The sequence below is a fragment of the Enhydra lutris genome, unplaced genomic scaffold (assembly GCF_002288905.1).
Source record: "Enhydra lutris kenyoni isolate GAN:26980312 unplaced genomic scaffold, ASM228890v2 scaffoldscaffold58, whole genome shotgun sequence".
NCBI classification, from domain to species: domain Eukaryota; kingdom Metazoa; phylum Chordata; class Mammalia; order Carnivora; family Mustelidae; genus Enhydra; species Enhydra lutris.
Genome location: NW_019154142.1, coordinates 15316549 through 15331718, shown reverse-complemented (window position 1 = coordinate 15331718; position 15170 = coordinate 15316549). Strand labels below are relative to the sequence as shown.

At 36.5% G+C, this 15170-nt stretch overlaps 1 protein-coding gene across 4 annotated transcripts in view; it reads right to left on the bottom strand.

The window, feature by feature from the left end:
• Positions 1 to 15170, bottom strand: part of LOC111158301 (ubiquitin specific peptidase 45) — a 67268-nt gene that overhangs the window by 33568 nt on the left and 18530 nt on the right. For all 4 annotated transcript variants that reach the window (XM_022520248.1, XM_022520250.1, XM_022520249.1 and 1 more), the window contains exons 5-7: positions 8546 to 8688; positions 8056 to 8151; positions 4557 to 4687 (exon numbers count right to left, since the gene is read on the bottom strand). In XM_022520248.1, coding sequence (XP_022375956.1) covers positions 4557 to 4687; positions 8056 to 8151; positions 8546 to 8688 — 370 coding nt within the window. The remainder of the gene's footprint in view (positions 1 to 4556; positions 4688 to 8055; positions 8152 to 8545; positions 8689 to 15170) is intronic.

The window sequence follows — 15170 nt, the reverse complement described above, 5'->3', positions numbered from 1 at the left end:
GCAAAAGCAGCAAGATGTTGAGACTTTGATTTACTCCCCTTGTAGGCTTCCCTTTCTGCATGTGGTAGATATTGTTCATCTTCTAGATCAGAGTTGAGGACAGAAACCAAGAGGGACACAAATCCTAACCCCATTTGGGCTTCCATGCCTGGAATCCATATAAGGCTGAAATTGCATAACATGACATTTGTACTGTAGGGATTAAGGAAGGTCTGTGGAATGGAAGAAGGCTGCAAGGGGAAACCAGGGAATCCTTCAGAGATCCTCATCAGCCAGGTGGCAGGTAGGACGACCAGTCTCTGGCTTTGGAAGCAGATGCACAGGATGGAAATTGCTCGTGAACAGAGGAGGAACATTCTCTACCACGTCTCTGCCTATAGCTCCATCTCAACTGTGCACAAAGCAGTACCGCTTTCTAAACCACTCAAGAAAATTTGCTAAACTTAGATTTTTTTCTTTCTTCTTCTACCTAGGACTGGGGTAAAGAATTCTGTGATGACATATAGAAGCTTTAATGGAGCCTATCTGAGCTACCAATACAAAATTTAAAGAGAAAAAGAGAAAAATCAACAAACATATGAAGAGAGTCACCTATTCAAAATGAGAAATCCTGAAGATCTTCTACATAAAACTACCACAGCCAGTAAGTGAACTGAGCAAGGGAACAAAACGAGATCAATACGCAAAACAAGATCAATATACAGAACTCAAGTACATTTCTGTATATTAGGAATGTACAAATGGATGTTGAAATTTTTCTAAAGTACCAATTTATAATAAATAGTATTTAAAAATATTACATACGGGGCACCTGGGTGGCTCAGTGGGTTAAGCCGCTGCCTTCGGCTCAGGTCATGATCCCAGAGTCCTGGGATCGAGTCCCGCATCGGGCTCGCCGCTCAGCAGGAAGCCTGCTTCCCTTCCTCTCTCTCTGCCTGCCTCTCTGCCTACTTGTGATCTCTCTCTGTCAAATAAATAAATAAAATCTTTAAAAAAAATAAAAAATAAAAAAATAAAAAAATAAAAAAATATTACATACTTAAGTAAATATAACAAGATAGTGCAGGGTTTGTAAGCTGAAAAACCACAAAGTTGATGAGGAAAATCAAATACCTAAATAACTGAAAAGATATTTCATAAGCATCATTGGAAGACTCAACATTGTTAAGATGTCCTCTCCAAATTGATCTCCAAATGCAATCCCAATGAACAAACTGATTCTAAAATTCACATAAAAAAGGAAAGGACCTGGAGTAGTTAAAAAAAAAAAAAAGGGGGAAAGGAGAGGAAAGTTTGAGCACTCACACTATCCAATTCTAAGACTTACTATGAGGCTACAGTAATGAGACAGTGCAGAACTGGGGTAAGGGTGGACATTCAGATCAGTGGAACAGAGTCCAAAAACAGACACAAGGTATATGGCTTAAATCTTCACCAGATTTTTTAAAAAATTACTTTTCTTAATATATATTTCTTTTTAACATAAACATAGTAAAGCAAATGCAATTTGCTTTGATCCAGTAATTCTATTCATCCTACAGATGTATTTTCACAAGGCAATACACACACACATTAAATCAAATATGTCATTTCCACATGTAATATGGAAAAATGTAAAAAAGATATTAAGCAGAGGCACCTGGGTGGCTCAGTGGGTTAAGCCTCCCAGGGTCCTGGGATTGAGCCCTGCATCAGGCTCTCTGCTCAGCAGAGAGCCTGCTCCCCACCCCCACACCCTGCCTGCCTCTCTGCCTACTTGTGATCTCTGCCTGTCAAATAAATAAATAAAATCTTTAAAAAAAAATAAAGATATTAAGCAAAACAAGCAAGTTGCAAACAATTTGTATATATGTCTGTGCCTGCACAAATCGCTTTTGATTTTAATTTATTTTTTAATTAAACATATAACGCATTTTTATCCCCAGGGGTACAGGTCTGTGAATCGCCAAGTTTACACATTTCACAGCACTCATCATAGCACATACCCTCCCCAATGTCCATATCCCCACCACCCTCTCCTGTCCCCCCTCCCCCCAGCAACCCTCAGTCTGTTTTTTTAGATTTAGTTCTTTTATGGTTTGTCTCCCTCCCAATCCCATCTTCTTTCATTTTTTCTTTTCCTACCCCCCAACCCCCCCACATTGCATCTCCACTTCCTCATATCAGGGAGATCATATGATAGTTGTCTTTCTCTGATTGACTTATTTCGCTATCGCTTTTGATTTTTGATCAGAGTACAAATAGTACTCTAAATTTTTATCATGAGCACCTATTATCTTCTTTTTTAAAATTTGTCAGTCTTCATAAAACCAACAAAAAAAGGGGGTGCCTGGGTGGCTCAGTGGGTTAAAGGCTCTGCCTTTGGCTCAGATCATGATCTCAGGGTCCTGGGATCAGGCCCCTGCTGAGCAGGGAGTCTGCTTCCCCCTCTCTCTCTCTGCCTGCCTCTCTGTCTGCCAAATAAATAAATTAAATCTTAAAAACAACAACAACAAAAAGATATAAAACAGTTATTTTTGGCAGAGCCAAAAACAAATTTCGAAAGCACAAAGAATCCTAAAAACTTTTTAACTCTGTGAGGCACCAAAGTCTCTGAGACTTTTCCAGGATTTTTTTTTTGTTGTTCTTTGGGCTTTGAAAAAAACAGCATTTGCCAACCAAATGAAACACATAATAAACCCTCTATATTTTGTACTATATTCAAAATACCATGGCACATTTTGCTACGTGAAATAAGCCAGTCACAGAAAGACAAATAGCGTGATTCCATTTATATAAGCAATCTAAAATAGGCAAAGTCATTGAATCAAAGAGAGGACAATGGTGTCCAGCAGGGGCTGGAGTGAAGAGGAAATGAATATATAGACATAATCAATGGACATAAGGTTTCACTCAGGCAAGACCAACAAGCTCTAGAGATCTGCTATTTAGCATTGTACCTATGTCAACAATGTACACTTAAACATTTTTAAGAAGGCAGAGCTCATGCTAAGTGTCCTTTCCACAATTAGAATTTTTTTTTAAAGATTTTATTTATTTATTTGACAGAGAGAGATCACAAGTAGGCAAAGAGGCTGGCAGAGAGAGAGAGGAAGGGAAGCAGGCTCCCTGCTGAGCAGAAAGCCCGATGTGGGGCTCGATCCCAGGACCCTGAGACCATGACGTGAGCCGAAGGCAGAGGCTTAACCCACTGAGCCACCCAAGCGCCCCCACAATTAGAATTTTTTAAAAAGAATTAACATTGGTAAGTTCTAGGAGATAAAATACAATATAATACTATGCACAAATAACTAGCTTAAATTAAAATGCAATTTTAAAGCCTGGAGATAAGACTAGCTCATGAGCTCCATGACAGTATCTATTTTTAATATATTACACATTGTACCCTTAGATTCTAGTAAACACCTGACACAAATGAGCTCTCAAATTCTTTAGATGAAAGAATATATGAAAGAACTAAAGTTAAGTCAGGTCCTTTATGGTATGTATTTATTTCTGGCACACAAGGACTTTGGTTTTGAACATACAGTGCTATCTTGAGAAATTCACTTAAATTTTATTTTCCTCGAAGCTCGTCTTTAAAACTAAAGAAGGGGGCACCTGGGTGGCTCAGTGGGTTAAGCCTCTGCCTTCGGCTCAGGTCTTGATCCCAGAGTCCTGGGACCAAGTCCCGCATCGGGCTCTTTGCTCGGCAGGGAGCCTGCTTCCTCCTCTCCCTCTCTCTCTGCCTACTTGTGATCTCTGTCAAATAAATAAATAAAATCTTTTAAAAAATAAATAAATAAAAACAAAGAAGGCACCTGGCTGGGTCAGTTGGCAGAGCATACGACTCTTTATCTTGGGGTCATGAGTTTGAGCCCCACATCAGGGGGTACAGTGTATGTAAAAAAATAATAATAAAATAAAAGTAAATATAAGAAAACCAGATTGAGATGGCCTATTACAGCACCTTTCAGGTTTTATAATTCTGTAATTTTCTTACTTTTTGTTATTACATCATGGGCTTCTGAATCAAGACAGACATCTATTTGAATCGTGGCTTTGCCACTGTAAAACTAGGTAAGCTGGGGTGCCTGGGTGGCTCAGTGGGTTAAAGCCTCTGCCTTCAGCTCAGGTCATGATCTCAGGGTCCTGGGATTGAGCCCCACATCGGGCTCTCTGCTCAGAGGGGAGCCTGCTTCCTCCTCTCTCTCTCTGCCTGCCTCTCTGCCTACTTGTGATCTCTGCCTGTCAAATAAATAAATAAAATCTTTAAAAAAAAAAAAAAAAAAACTAGGTAAGCTGCTCAACTTCTGTGAGTCTAAGTTTCTTTATTTATAAAATGGGGATAAACAAGCACTTATTCAGAGTGCTATGAGATGTAATTTACATAAAGCACAGAACTGCAAGTAAATAAATATTAGTCCTTTCTCTTGAGAATCTAAACAATAATAGCGATGTTAGAGTAAGAGTGAAAACTACTCATACTAAGTGATATGTTAGAATTTCACAACACACTGATACATTAGAATTTTACAACTCATTATTATTTATATCAAGAACTTAGGTGCACCCACTTCTGACAAAGCTGATTAAAAAGAACTTTAGGAGAAAGTGGTCCTTTTTCAGTCTCCTTCATGCTGTGAAGAAACACCAACAAGGCTGAGGTCAATGGTCCAGGGCTTGAAAGTTCCACTATTAATGGGTCCTTTAAAAACATGATCAACTCTATGTCAGAAATATGCAATTTTAAAATTAAATATTATTAAAAATCTAGGAGTTACATTTTGTTTAAATGAACGAAGTTGCCTTAAGTGTATTAAGAAAATTCATTCCTACATATATAAAATGAATATTAAAAATGGAAATTGGAATTAAAAGCCTTACCTTCAAAAACACAGGTATTCTCATATCCTCTGCCCCTTATTTAATAAAACTATTAGCTTAAAAGTAAAATCACCAATATTTAGTTGCTCATTACTGTCCCTTAATGTGCTCTCTCCTAGACGCGCCTGGCTGGCTTAGTCAGGAGAGCACGCAATTCCATCTCAGGGCTGTGAGTTTGAAACCCACGTTGGGTGTAGAGATTACTTAAAAAAATAAAGTCTTAAAAAAAGTGTTCCCCTAAAAGCAAAATGACTGATCTACTTGATATGTGTACTTTACATATGATCACAAATTACATTTGTTAGCAAAACTCCATACCCTTCTTTTCCCCAAATAGTTCACTAATAAAATAAGGAATGGGAAATTATGTCACAAAATTGGTACACCACTCTCCCTCTTTACCAGGGAGAGTCATAAAGCTTAACAAAAGCAGCTAGAATTGTGTGAAGAAGAAACCCACTTTATTCTAGAATTTTTGGTAACCCCCTCTCCTTATAATAAAAAAACAGACCCCAAGTATAATCTTAGGATGTTACAGAACATTATTTTTTAAGACAATATCAAATACATTATCTCACTCATGTATTCATAAAATACATGTATATTTCATATAAATTACATACATACATATATATATTTCATACCCACTATCCTTAAAAATCTATCATCTGACTAAAACCACAGAAAGGACAGGCTATAATTCTTCATAGCTTCTGAATATCAAAAGTGCTCTCTAGCGTGTTGAAGACATGAACAGACATTTCTCCAAAGAAGACATCCGGATGGCCGAAAGACACATGAAAAGATGCTCAACATCACTCATCATCAGGGAAACGCAAATCAAAACTACAATGAGGTATACTTCATGTCTGTCAGAATAGCTAAAATCAAAAACGTAAGAAACAAGCGTTGGTGAGGATGTGGAATAAAAGGAACTCTGTGCACTGTTAGTGGAAATGCAAACTGGTGCAGCCATTGTGGAAGACAGTATGGAGGTTCAAAAAATTAAAAATAGAACTACAATATGATCCAGTAATCACTCTACTGGGTATTTACCTAAAGAATACAAAAACACTAATTCAAAGGGATACATGCACCCCTACATTTACTGCAACATTATTTACAATAGCCAAATTACAGAATCAGCCCAAAGGCCCATCAGTTGATGAACAGATAAAAAAGATGTGGCGGTATACACATATAATGGAATATTATTCGGCCATAAAAAAAGAATGAAATCTCACCATTTGCAACAACATGGATGGACCCTGTGGGCATTATTATAAGTGAAATAAATCAGACAGAGAAAGACAAATATCACATGATTTTACACGTGGAATTTAAAACAAAACAAAACCCCCAAAAACCAGCTCATAGAGAACAGGGGATGGGTAAATGGGTAAATGAAATGAAATGAAAAAAACACCTATGAAAATCCTACAGTTAACTTCATTCCTGATGGTAATGAAAGGGACTGAATATTTTTCCCCTACTCTGGGGATTTGAGGCAAGGATGTCTGCTCTCACCATTTCTATTCAATATGTTACTAGAGGTTAGAGCCAGTACAATAAGGTAAGGAAAATAAACAAAAGGCATATAGATTACCAAGGACAAAGTAAAACTGTTGATTCAAAGAGCAGTGATCTACACTGGTAGTTCTCCAGCTCAGGTCAACTCTATGTCCAAAGACCAAAGACCTAAGCTTGAATCTCTCCTCTTAGAAGAACACAAGCGAAAGTGATCAGCTATAATATCTAATTGCCATAGTCATCTCAAGACACAGTTCCACATGCAAAGTACCTAACATTTAATCACATTTAATAGGAAATCTTTTCAAATGACTATGCACTAACTCCCAGTGAGTAGTTTTCACTTCCTCACTACATTTTAGCAGAGGGCACTGGGATCTGCCATAAAAAATTTAAGGGGCTGAACAGGCAGTAAGTTTACAGGCTGCCTTCAACAAAGAAATACAATACTGTCTTTCAAAACTGCCTCCTTGGAAGAAAAATATAAGATTACTACATTGGGCTAAGAATTTTTAGAACTCCCCTTTCTGAAGTGTTTTCAAAAGGCATGAGCTATACATACATTCTCTTCCTCCAACACACACACACACACACACACACACACACACACACACCAATTTCTAACTGAAAAGTTATTACTGGTCTCAGGGCCCTCTAGGCAAAGACTACCAGGAACACACTAGTAATTGAACAAGAGGGGTTTATTACTTGTTGCATTTAGGAAGAACACACACCATGGGAAACCACGCGGTGTCTCAATAAGACAGTGTTGGAAAGAACTGATATAGGATATGGTCTTTGGTTGAATAATCTGGGGGTGAGTCTAAGGAAGCAAAAGTTTGCTCTTAATGGACTGCTGTCAGAAAGTGGAGACAATTCTTAGACTGGGTGTCTCGATACATTTTATCTTTGAGTTAGGGTAACCAAAATTCTAGTCTCTTTGGGAGACAAGAATGAGGCTAAATCTGTAACTAGCAAAGAAGTCACAGTCTCTCACTTTGGTCAAGAGAGGGTGCTTGGGATTTTTCTAAGCGGTAGACTAACCTTGCTTTTGTCTGAGTTTAGAAAAAATTATCAAGTGGCTTTACTTTGTCTTATTTTATCAGTCTCTGAGTAACCTGACCTGAGGTTGGTATTTTGTGAGATTGAAAAATATGGCCTAATTGTGGGTGCCAGACCAGCTTCTGAATATTAAGGGCTGCTTTTTTTTCTTTTTTTTTTTTTTTCTTTTCTCATTAGCTTAAAAACCTATTTTCAGACTAGGCTCCAAAAAACCTTTAGATGCTCACTATTAAAATAAAATCTAGTTTTAAAGAACTAAAATGTCATATTTAAGCAAATGCTCCAAAATAGGAGTCCTAGACATTTTGCTCAATAAAGTCCAAACCCCTTTTGTTTGAAAGTTGCCGTAATATTTTTGTATCATTTGACCCATGATATGTTTGAACCACATATGTTTGAACCACGTATGTTTGGAGGTCTTACTTTAGAATTTTAAAATCAGATTATTTTCACAAAATGCTTTTGAATTATTTTTTTCAAAATACTTTTTCAAAACACCATCTCAGTTAACAGTGCTGAGAAATACAAAAGATCAATTTTGGTACCATCAGTGGCTCATCTAAAAAGAGCAATTATCCCAGTAGTCATTCTTCTTACCAGTTGAGAGTCTGGAGAAGGAAAAATCTTGAGTTTTGTCCCATTTTCTTTGTTCTCATTCATCAGTTCCATAAGAATGTAAGATTGTGCCAAGTTCTAAAAGAAAGCAAAAGTAAAAAGTCTTCTGATTCGGCTGTCATATGCCTCTGATTCTATGGAATAAATGGTCTCTTCAACTCTCAATGTCATCTAGCAGAGCAAAAAATAATTTTAAGTTTTAAAAAACCTGACTGAGCACATTTCACATTCAATAGATGTCCATATTATGGACAGAACCACAGTAAAACAGAAAAGGACTTCCGGAAGCACTGTGCAAAAATGCAGCATATGTATGTAAGCAGCAATGGCTACAGACAGCCTAAAACAAAAAGAAAACGGAAATTTCTAGGCGAACCTTCAGCAGTCAATTGCTAGTTTACAGGTGTGTCAGTAAATATAAATTAATTAAAGTTATCTTTTACATTTTACAAAGATTCCTGATGGCTCTTACCTGCATGACTGCATTAAAAAAGCAAGTATTTCCTAAATTTGAAATTCCTTTCACAGACGGTACACTGCTGCCTTTTCTTCCCTTCTTTTTTTCACCTGTTTCACATTTTTCCTCACAAAGTTTTAGGATTCTAGAAAATGCACCTAAGTTAGAGAAAACATAACTGACATAAGACATAAAATCAAATATATACATAATAATAATATTATATGTAATAATATATAATATATAATTTAAAATAATTTGAATACATTAATTAAGATTTTCCCCTGAACTGGTGTCCCTGAAGGGCAAGAATACAAACACAAATAAATATCTCCTGTGTGTATCTTACTGCTATATATTTATACCCCACACGACATTGAGAGATATATTCCAGATGAATTACATAGTTAGGTATAAAAGAATAAAGTAAAAAAACAAGAAGAAAACATCCAGATTTCTGTTCCTAAATACCATTCCTCACTAAAAGAAATGAAGACTCCTTGAAGAAAAGGCTGATTCTAAACCTAGGACAGCAAAGAAACAAAGTAAGCCTATAACATTTTTATTGTGCCAGAAAATAAGGAAGTGCTCAAAAAAAGTAATGAGTAGGTCAAAAATACACATGCACCATTCTGAACACGTTTCCACTGGTCCACTCTGGGACAACCTGAATATTAAAATAAAGAAGGGTTGTAGTAGTTTACTATTCACTGAACAAAATGAGAATGGGTCAGATCAATAACAGGTTTTTCAAATTGGAGGAAAAGGGAAAAACTCTCCCATACAAGAAAATGCCAACTAATACACAGAAGAAATACTGGAATTGTAAAATCACCATATAATAGCAATTTTTGTATTGTTCTTGCAACTTTTCTATAAGTTTGAAACAACAAAATAAAAAGCTTAAAAAATTAGAACTATATTATAATATAAAAAGTAAAATGCCTATATGTATGGTATATAAGTACATGTTTGGGGTTCACTGGTTTATATAGTTAATGAAGATATGAAAATTATATCAATTCATCATGTTTCAAAACAATTCAAAAAAGAACAATTTCTAACTTTTACAAACTGACATGATCACATCTATTGAACAGCAAATTACTTTCTGAATTAAAATATAATTTGAGGGGCACCTGGGTGGCTCAGGTCAGTTAAGCTGCCAACTCCTGATTTCAGCTCAGGTCTTGATGTCAGGATCATGAGATGGAGCCCCATGATGGGGTCCATGCTCAGTGTGAGTCTGCTGGAGATTCTCTGCCTCTCCCTCTGCCCCTCCCCCGACTTCTGTTTTCTCCCTCTCTCAAGTAAAATCTATTAAATCTATTATATATATATAATTTGGAGTTTGACAGGAAATTTCCAAGTTCTCAAATCTTTTGGTTTTAACCTAAATATTCTTTTTCTTTTTTTTAAAGATTTTATTTGACAGAGAGAGAGAGAAATCACAAGTAGGCAGAGGGGCGGGCAGAGAGAGAGAGAGAGAGAGAGAGAGAGAGAAGCAGGCTCCCAGGACCCTGGGACCATGACCTGAGCCAAAGGCAGACGCTTAACCAACTGACCAGCCAGGGGCCCCTAACCGAAATATCATTTTTAAATTCCTTTCATCCTTCAGATTTTGTAGTTCTTTGCAACTATGTGTTTTATTCATCTAATGTGACATACTGCCTTGCACTGCTAATTAATTTTTAAATATTTGACTGTCTCCCCAGTCAGACTGATGGAGATCAGAAAATGTCTCACTGCTCTTTCTGCCATAGGGGTGTAATGTTGGGGAGAACATATATAATAAAAATTCAATATAAATGAAAACATACCGGATTAAACAGGTTCAGTAGCACCTTAGCCCTCCATGTTTCTGATGTGTTCTTAAGAGTAAATAAGTTAAGACACCCCTCCCAACCTGCCCTTCTACACAATAGCATTGAGGGAGAGGAATGGGGCTGGAAGTCGCCCTCTTTTCAGGGACAGAAGCAGAAAGCAAACACCATAAAAAGAAAGTGTAATCTAAGGTAGGACAGACTGATGTCATACACATCCTATTGGTTCAAATAAAGCTTGACTCAGCACTTGTGACTTTTGCCAAAGAAAAGCCATCAATTAAGGGGGGATAATAAGCTTTCTAATAAGCTTTTCATAAGGATTAAATGCAGAACGACTATCTGCAAAGCACATGGCAAGGTAAGCATTATGTAAGTAGGTGAAAACAGCCTGGAGAGTCTCCCCAAAATTGTTTCTTGTGCCAAAATCCATACCTTCATAAGCGATCGTTCACGTCCATCGTTTATCTGCCCTCACTTTTTTCTTCTCTTTAATCATTTCCTGTAACTTCCTGGGTTTTTGTCCTCAAGCTTAGCTTTTATTTCTAATCGATTTTTGGAATTGCTAATATGAGTTTTGCCTTTTATATTGACTGTTTGGCTTTCATACCTCATTGAGAAAAATGAACAGTGGTTTCTAAGGGTTTTTTTCATTAAGTAAATCTATTGCATGGAAAATATTTTTCTTTTTTCTTTTTTTAAAGATTTCATTTATTTATTTGACAGATAGAGATCACAAGTAGGAAGAGAGAGAGAGGAGGAAGCAGGCTCCATCCCAGGAGCCTGGGATCATGACCTGAGCCGAAGGCAGAGGCTTTAACCCACTGAGCCACCCAGGAACCCCGGAAAATATTTTTCTTTCATGTCTTAGCAACTTTTATCCATGATATAATATTTTCCCATAAACCCTATTGCCCATTTTTTCCCTTTGTTCCTGTTGGCTTATTCTTTTTTTCTTTTTTTAAGATTTGAGAGAGTGCGCACACACACAAGCAGGCAATAGGGGCAGATAAAGAGAGAATCTTAAGCAAACTCCCTGCTGAGCACAGAGCCTACATGGGGCTCGATCCCAAGACCCTGAGATCATGACCTAAGCTGAAATCAAGAGTCAGATTGCTTAACTGACTGAGCCACACGAGTTCTCCTGTTGGCTTATTCTTTAAACATGACTGGTTGTTACAGGATGGCTGCTGTCCAGATACTGAAGAGTTGTTTTTGACTCGGAACCCTAGAGTTCTGAATTAACACAAAAAAGAACTAGCAAGATAGATCTCTTCTCCTTTCTTTCATATTTTAAAACAAGTAATAATTAAACCCCATACTAGAACTTGGGGGCAAAGGCTGGTAAAAATCAATGGAAAGGTTACTCAAGGGCAGAAACCAGGCACACAGAGAAGGAAAAGCAGGAAAAAGCCAAGACAGTATTCTAACCTGCAACTGGATGTAAAATGAAAAATGAAAAAAGCCAGTCAGTGGTTAAGAAACACTGCACAAACAAGAGGAGGACCCGTATGGCCTCTGGCTGGGTGTGCACATGGGAGACGTCCACCTCTTCATTACATCTGAGATTCCAAGTAGAGCCTAGAGTCAGCTGGTCTCGGCTCTCGTTCTTGCTGCTGCCACTAGATGGCTTCATAGTGACTTTGAAGAGATTTCAGATAGAGTAATTAAATCTTTTTAGGCAAGGTTGTTACTCTGATTTTACATTTAAAAAACTCAGTCTCCAACAGGTTAACTGATTTGCCCAAAGTCATATGATAATCTTTTGATTATAAATCTATTGCCATTTTACCACCTAATTTCTTCTGATTTATGTATAATGAGAAGAATTATAATAAGATAGGAAGGAGCGTCTTACATATCAAGGTATATACAACCCTGAACAAAACACGCCTCAAAAGTACTTCCTTCAGTTAACACTGCCAGAATTTTTTTTTTTTTTTTTTTTGCTTATTAACATGAAAAAAATGTTGGGGAAAATAAACTGCAGATGATACTAATGTATATATGTAGTATATATGTCTATATATGTATCATATATATATACTATATATGCTAATCATATATAAGTAATATTTTTCATATTTTTGTATTTTAATACATTAATCGTTCACTTGAAAAATACTTCCAGAAATAAATTATATTTTATTCTTACAAGAACAAATAGCATTTTTAAAAACTGTAACATGCAAATGATTATGTATCTGCGTACCACATTTACCCATCAGTTTTCAAAACATCTGGGATAGCATCCTAAAGTAAACAATGTTCATAAGACCATCTGGACAAAACTGCGGGCAAAAAAAAAAAAGCATAAACATATGGAAAAACAGATTTTACCCTTCCCTTCAGCAGTAAGGGATGACAAATGTCGAACCTAGATATATCCACGCTTCACTGTGCGATGCTTTTCAGCACCACCTGGCTCTCCATGCAGAGCCACCAAATATGGACAGCACTGCCAGAAAGAACATAGCCACAAGCAATCGCAATAAAAATAGTTTATTTCATGATTAAATAGCCACTTCACACAAGTGGCAAGGGTCTGTTTATTGACTTCTACATGTAAGTCTGTGAGAGCATATTCACAATTATGCTGTTAGACTTTATTACATAGATCAGATAATTTAACGAGAAAATAAAATGACATTTTCTAAGAACTATTTAAATGTGCTTAATTTTTTTTAAGATTTATTTATTTATTTGAGAGAAAGAGAGTGTATGTGTGAGTGCTGAGGGGGGTGGGTGTAGAGAGAGAGAGGGAGAGAATCTCAATCAGATTCCCTGCTGAGAGCACAGCATGACACGGGGCTTGGGGCTCTATCCCAGGACCCTGAGATGATGACCTGAGCTGAAATCAAGAGTCAGGCACTTAAATGACTGAGCCACCCAGGCACCCCTAAATGTGTTTTAAAGTGCAAGTTTTTTGTTTTACTAAACAGCACATTTATAAAATGTAACAATTCAAATACAACTGATTTATTAAATTTCTGTTGTCTCAGGCACTATATGAGCCACTATGTGTAAGTGTTTATATTTGAATGCTTATGACTGATGAGTGTAAAGACTGATATACAGCCAACATAGAGATACTGAACCTCAGATTCATAACATCTTAGCAAAATTTTTAGCAATTAAGTATATATGTGCATTTGCTCACTAAGAAAGTATCAGCTGAGAATTTAAGATTCTAGTTTAAAACAAGAGTAATTGAACCGCCTGGATGGCTCTGTCATTAAGCATCTGACTCTGCCCCTGAACCCTCAAATAAATCTTAAATAAAACAAGGGTATCTGAATCAGTCTCTCAATAATTTGACATACTGACGTGTGTGTGTTTTAATAAAGAGTAATGCATTATTAATGATGAATGATTACTGATCATTTTGTTTATAGAGACAACAATGCTTTCTCAATCTGGCAGGGATTTCAGGTCATTCTCACTTTACGAACTCTTCCTTTATAAACGCAGAACTAAATGCACTAAGGACTGAACTTCAAGGTGTTCTGAAGTACAGTATAATTAAAAGGATAAGGCTGGGGGCACCTAGGTGGCTCAGTGGGTTAAAGCCTCTGCCTTCAGCTCAGGTCATGGTCTCGGGGTCCTGGGATCTCTGCTCAGCAGGGAGCCTGTTTCCCCCTCTCTCTCTCTGCCTGCCTCTCTGCCTACTTGTGATTTCTGTCTGCCAAATAAATAAATAAAATCCTTAAAAAAAAAAAAAAAGGATTAGGCTGTTACAGCAATAACAAAAAAGACAAACTATACAAAATTTGATTACCAATGACTTATTTTGTTCTCAACTTTTACCTGAACCCATGAAATGCCCATAATTAGAAAGATTCATCAAAGATTTTCAGGGTTACAAGGTTATTACATCAAAAAGGATTTACTCTAGCTTACCCTCCTTTTCTTTTTATATTACAACACTGTCATCAGATATTGTACTTTCGTAATAAGATAAACATAGACCCAGAAGGCAGAGAACATCAAGAGAAAGCTTCAGGCATTCCAGATAAAATTATTAAAGCTCTTTTAGATCTCTGTCTTTCCCTTTAAGCCTAGAATCTGAGTACTCAAAGAGTTTCTGGTTAACTGAATAGACCTGATAGGTTCTATAGATACCTCAGGTCTTGCAAGATAGAAAACTGGGTGATCACAGAACCAGAAAAGAAAAAAAATTTTTTTTTCTTCAATGACTTGGCTAAGACTATCTAAAAAGTAATCTTATGTAGCTCAAATTTTCCTATCACAAATATGACCCCAATACAAAGTTCCTATGATTTTTTTAAAATCAAATTTAAAAATATCAAATCAGACATATATTAAAAAGTAATGTGCAAGAAATTGTAGGTGAATATCTTTATAATCACGGAGTACAAAAGTCTTTCAAAGCATGGCCCAAAAGGCTAAAAAATCTTTACAGGAAAGATTGATGGATCTGGTAATGATGACATTTAAAACTTCAAACTTCATTATTGCCAAAAAATAAAACCCCTAAAAACTGTAAACAAAGCTAAATACGGGAAAATAGGGATTCTTGTCAACTATACCCTCTGTATAATCTTTCTGGAAGGCAGCATAACAACAGTCATCAAAATTTAAGGTGTGTTTCTCAACTGTCCAAAATTCCAAAAAAAACTACCTACAGAAATAAAGAGCAAGTACAAAGAGATGCAGCTTTCATGGGAGAAAAATGAAAACAGTGACTAGTAAATTTGTTGCCAAGCAATATTTTTTTTCTGTATTACCATTATATTGTAATTTAATACATTTCCCTGGTATTTAATTCAAATGAAATTTGAACATATAGTGTATTA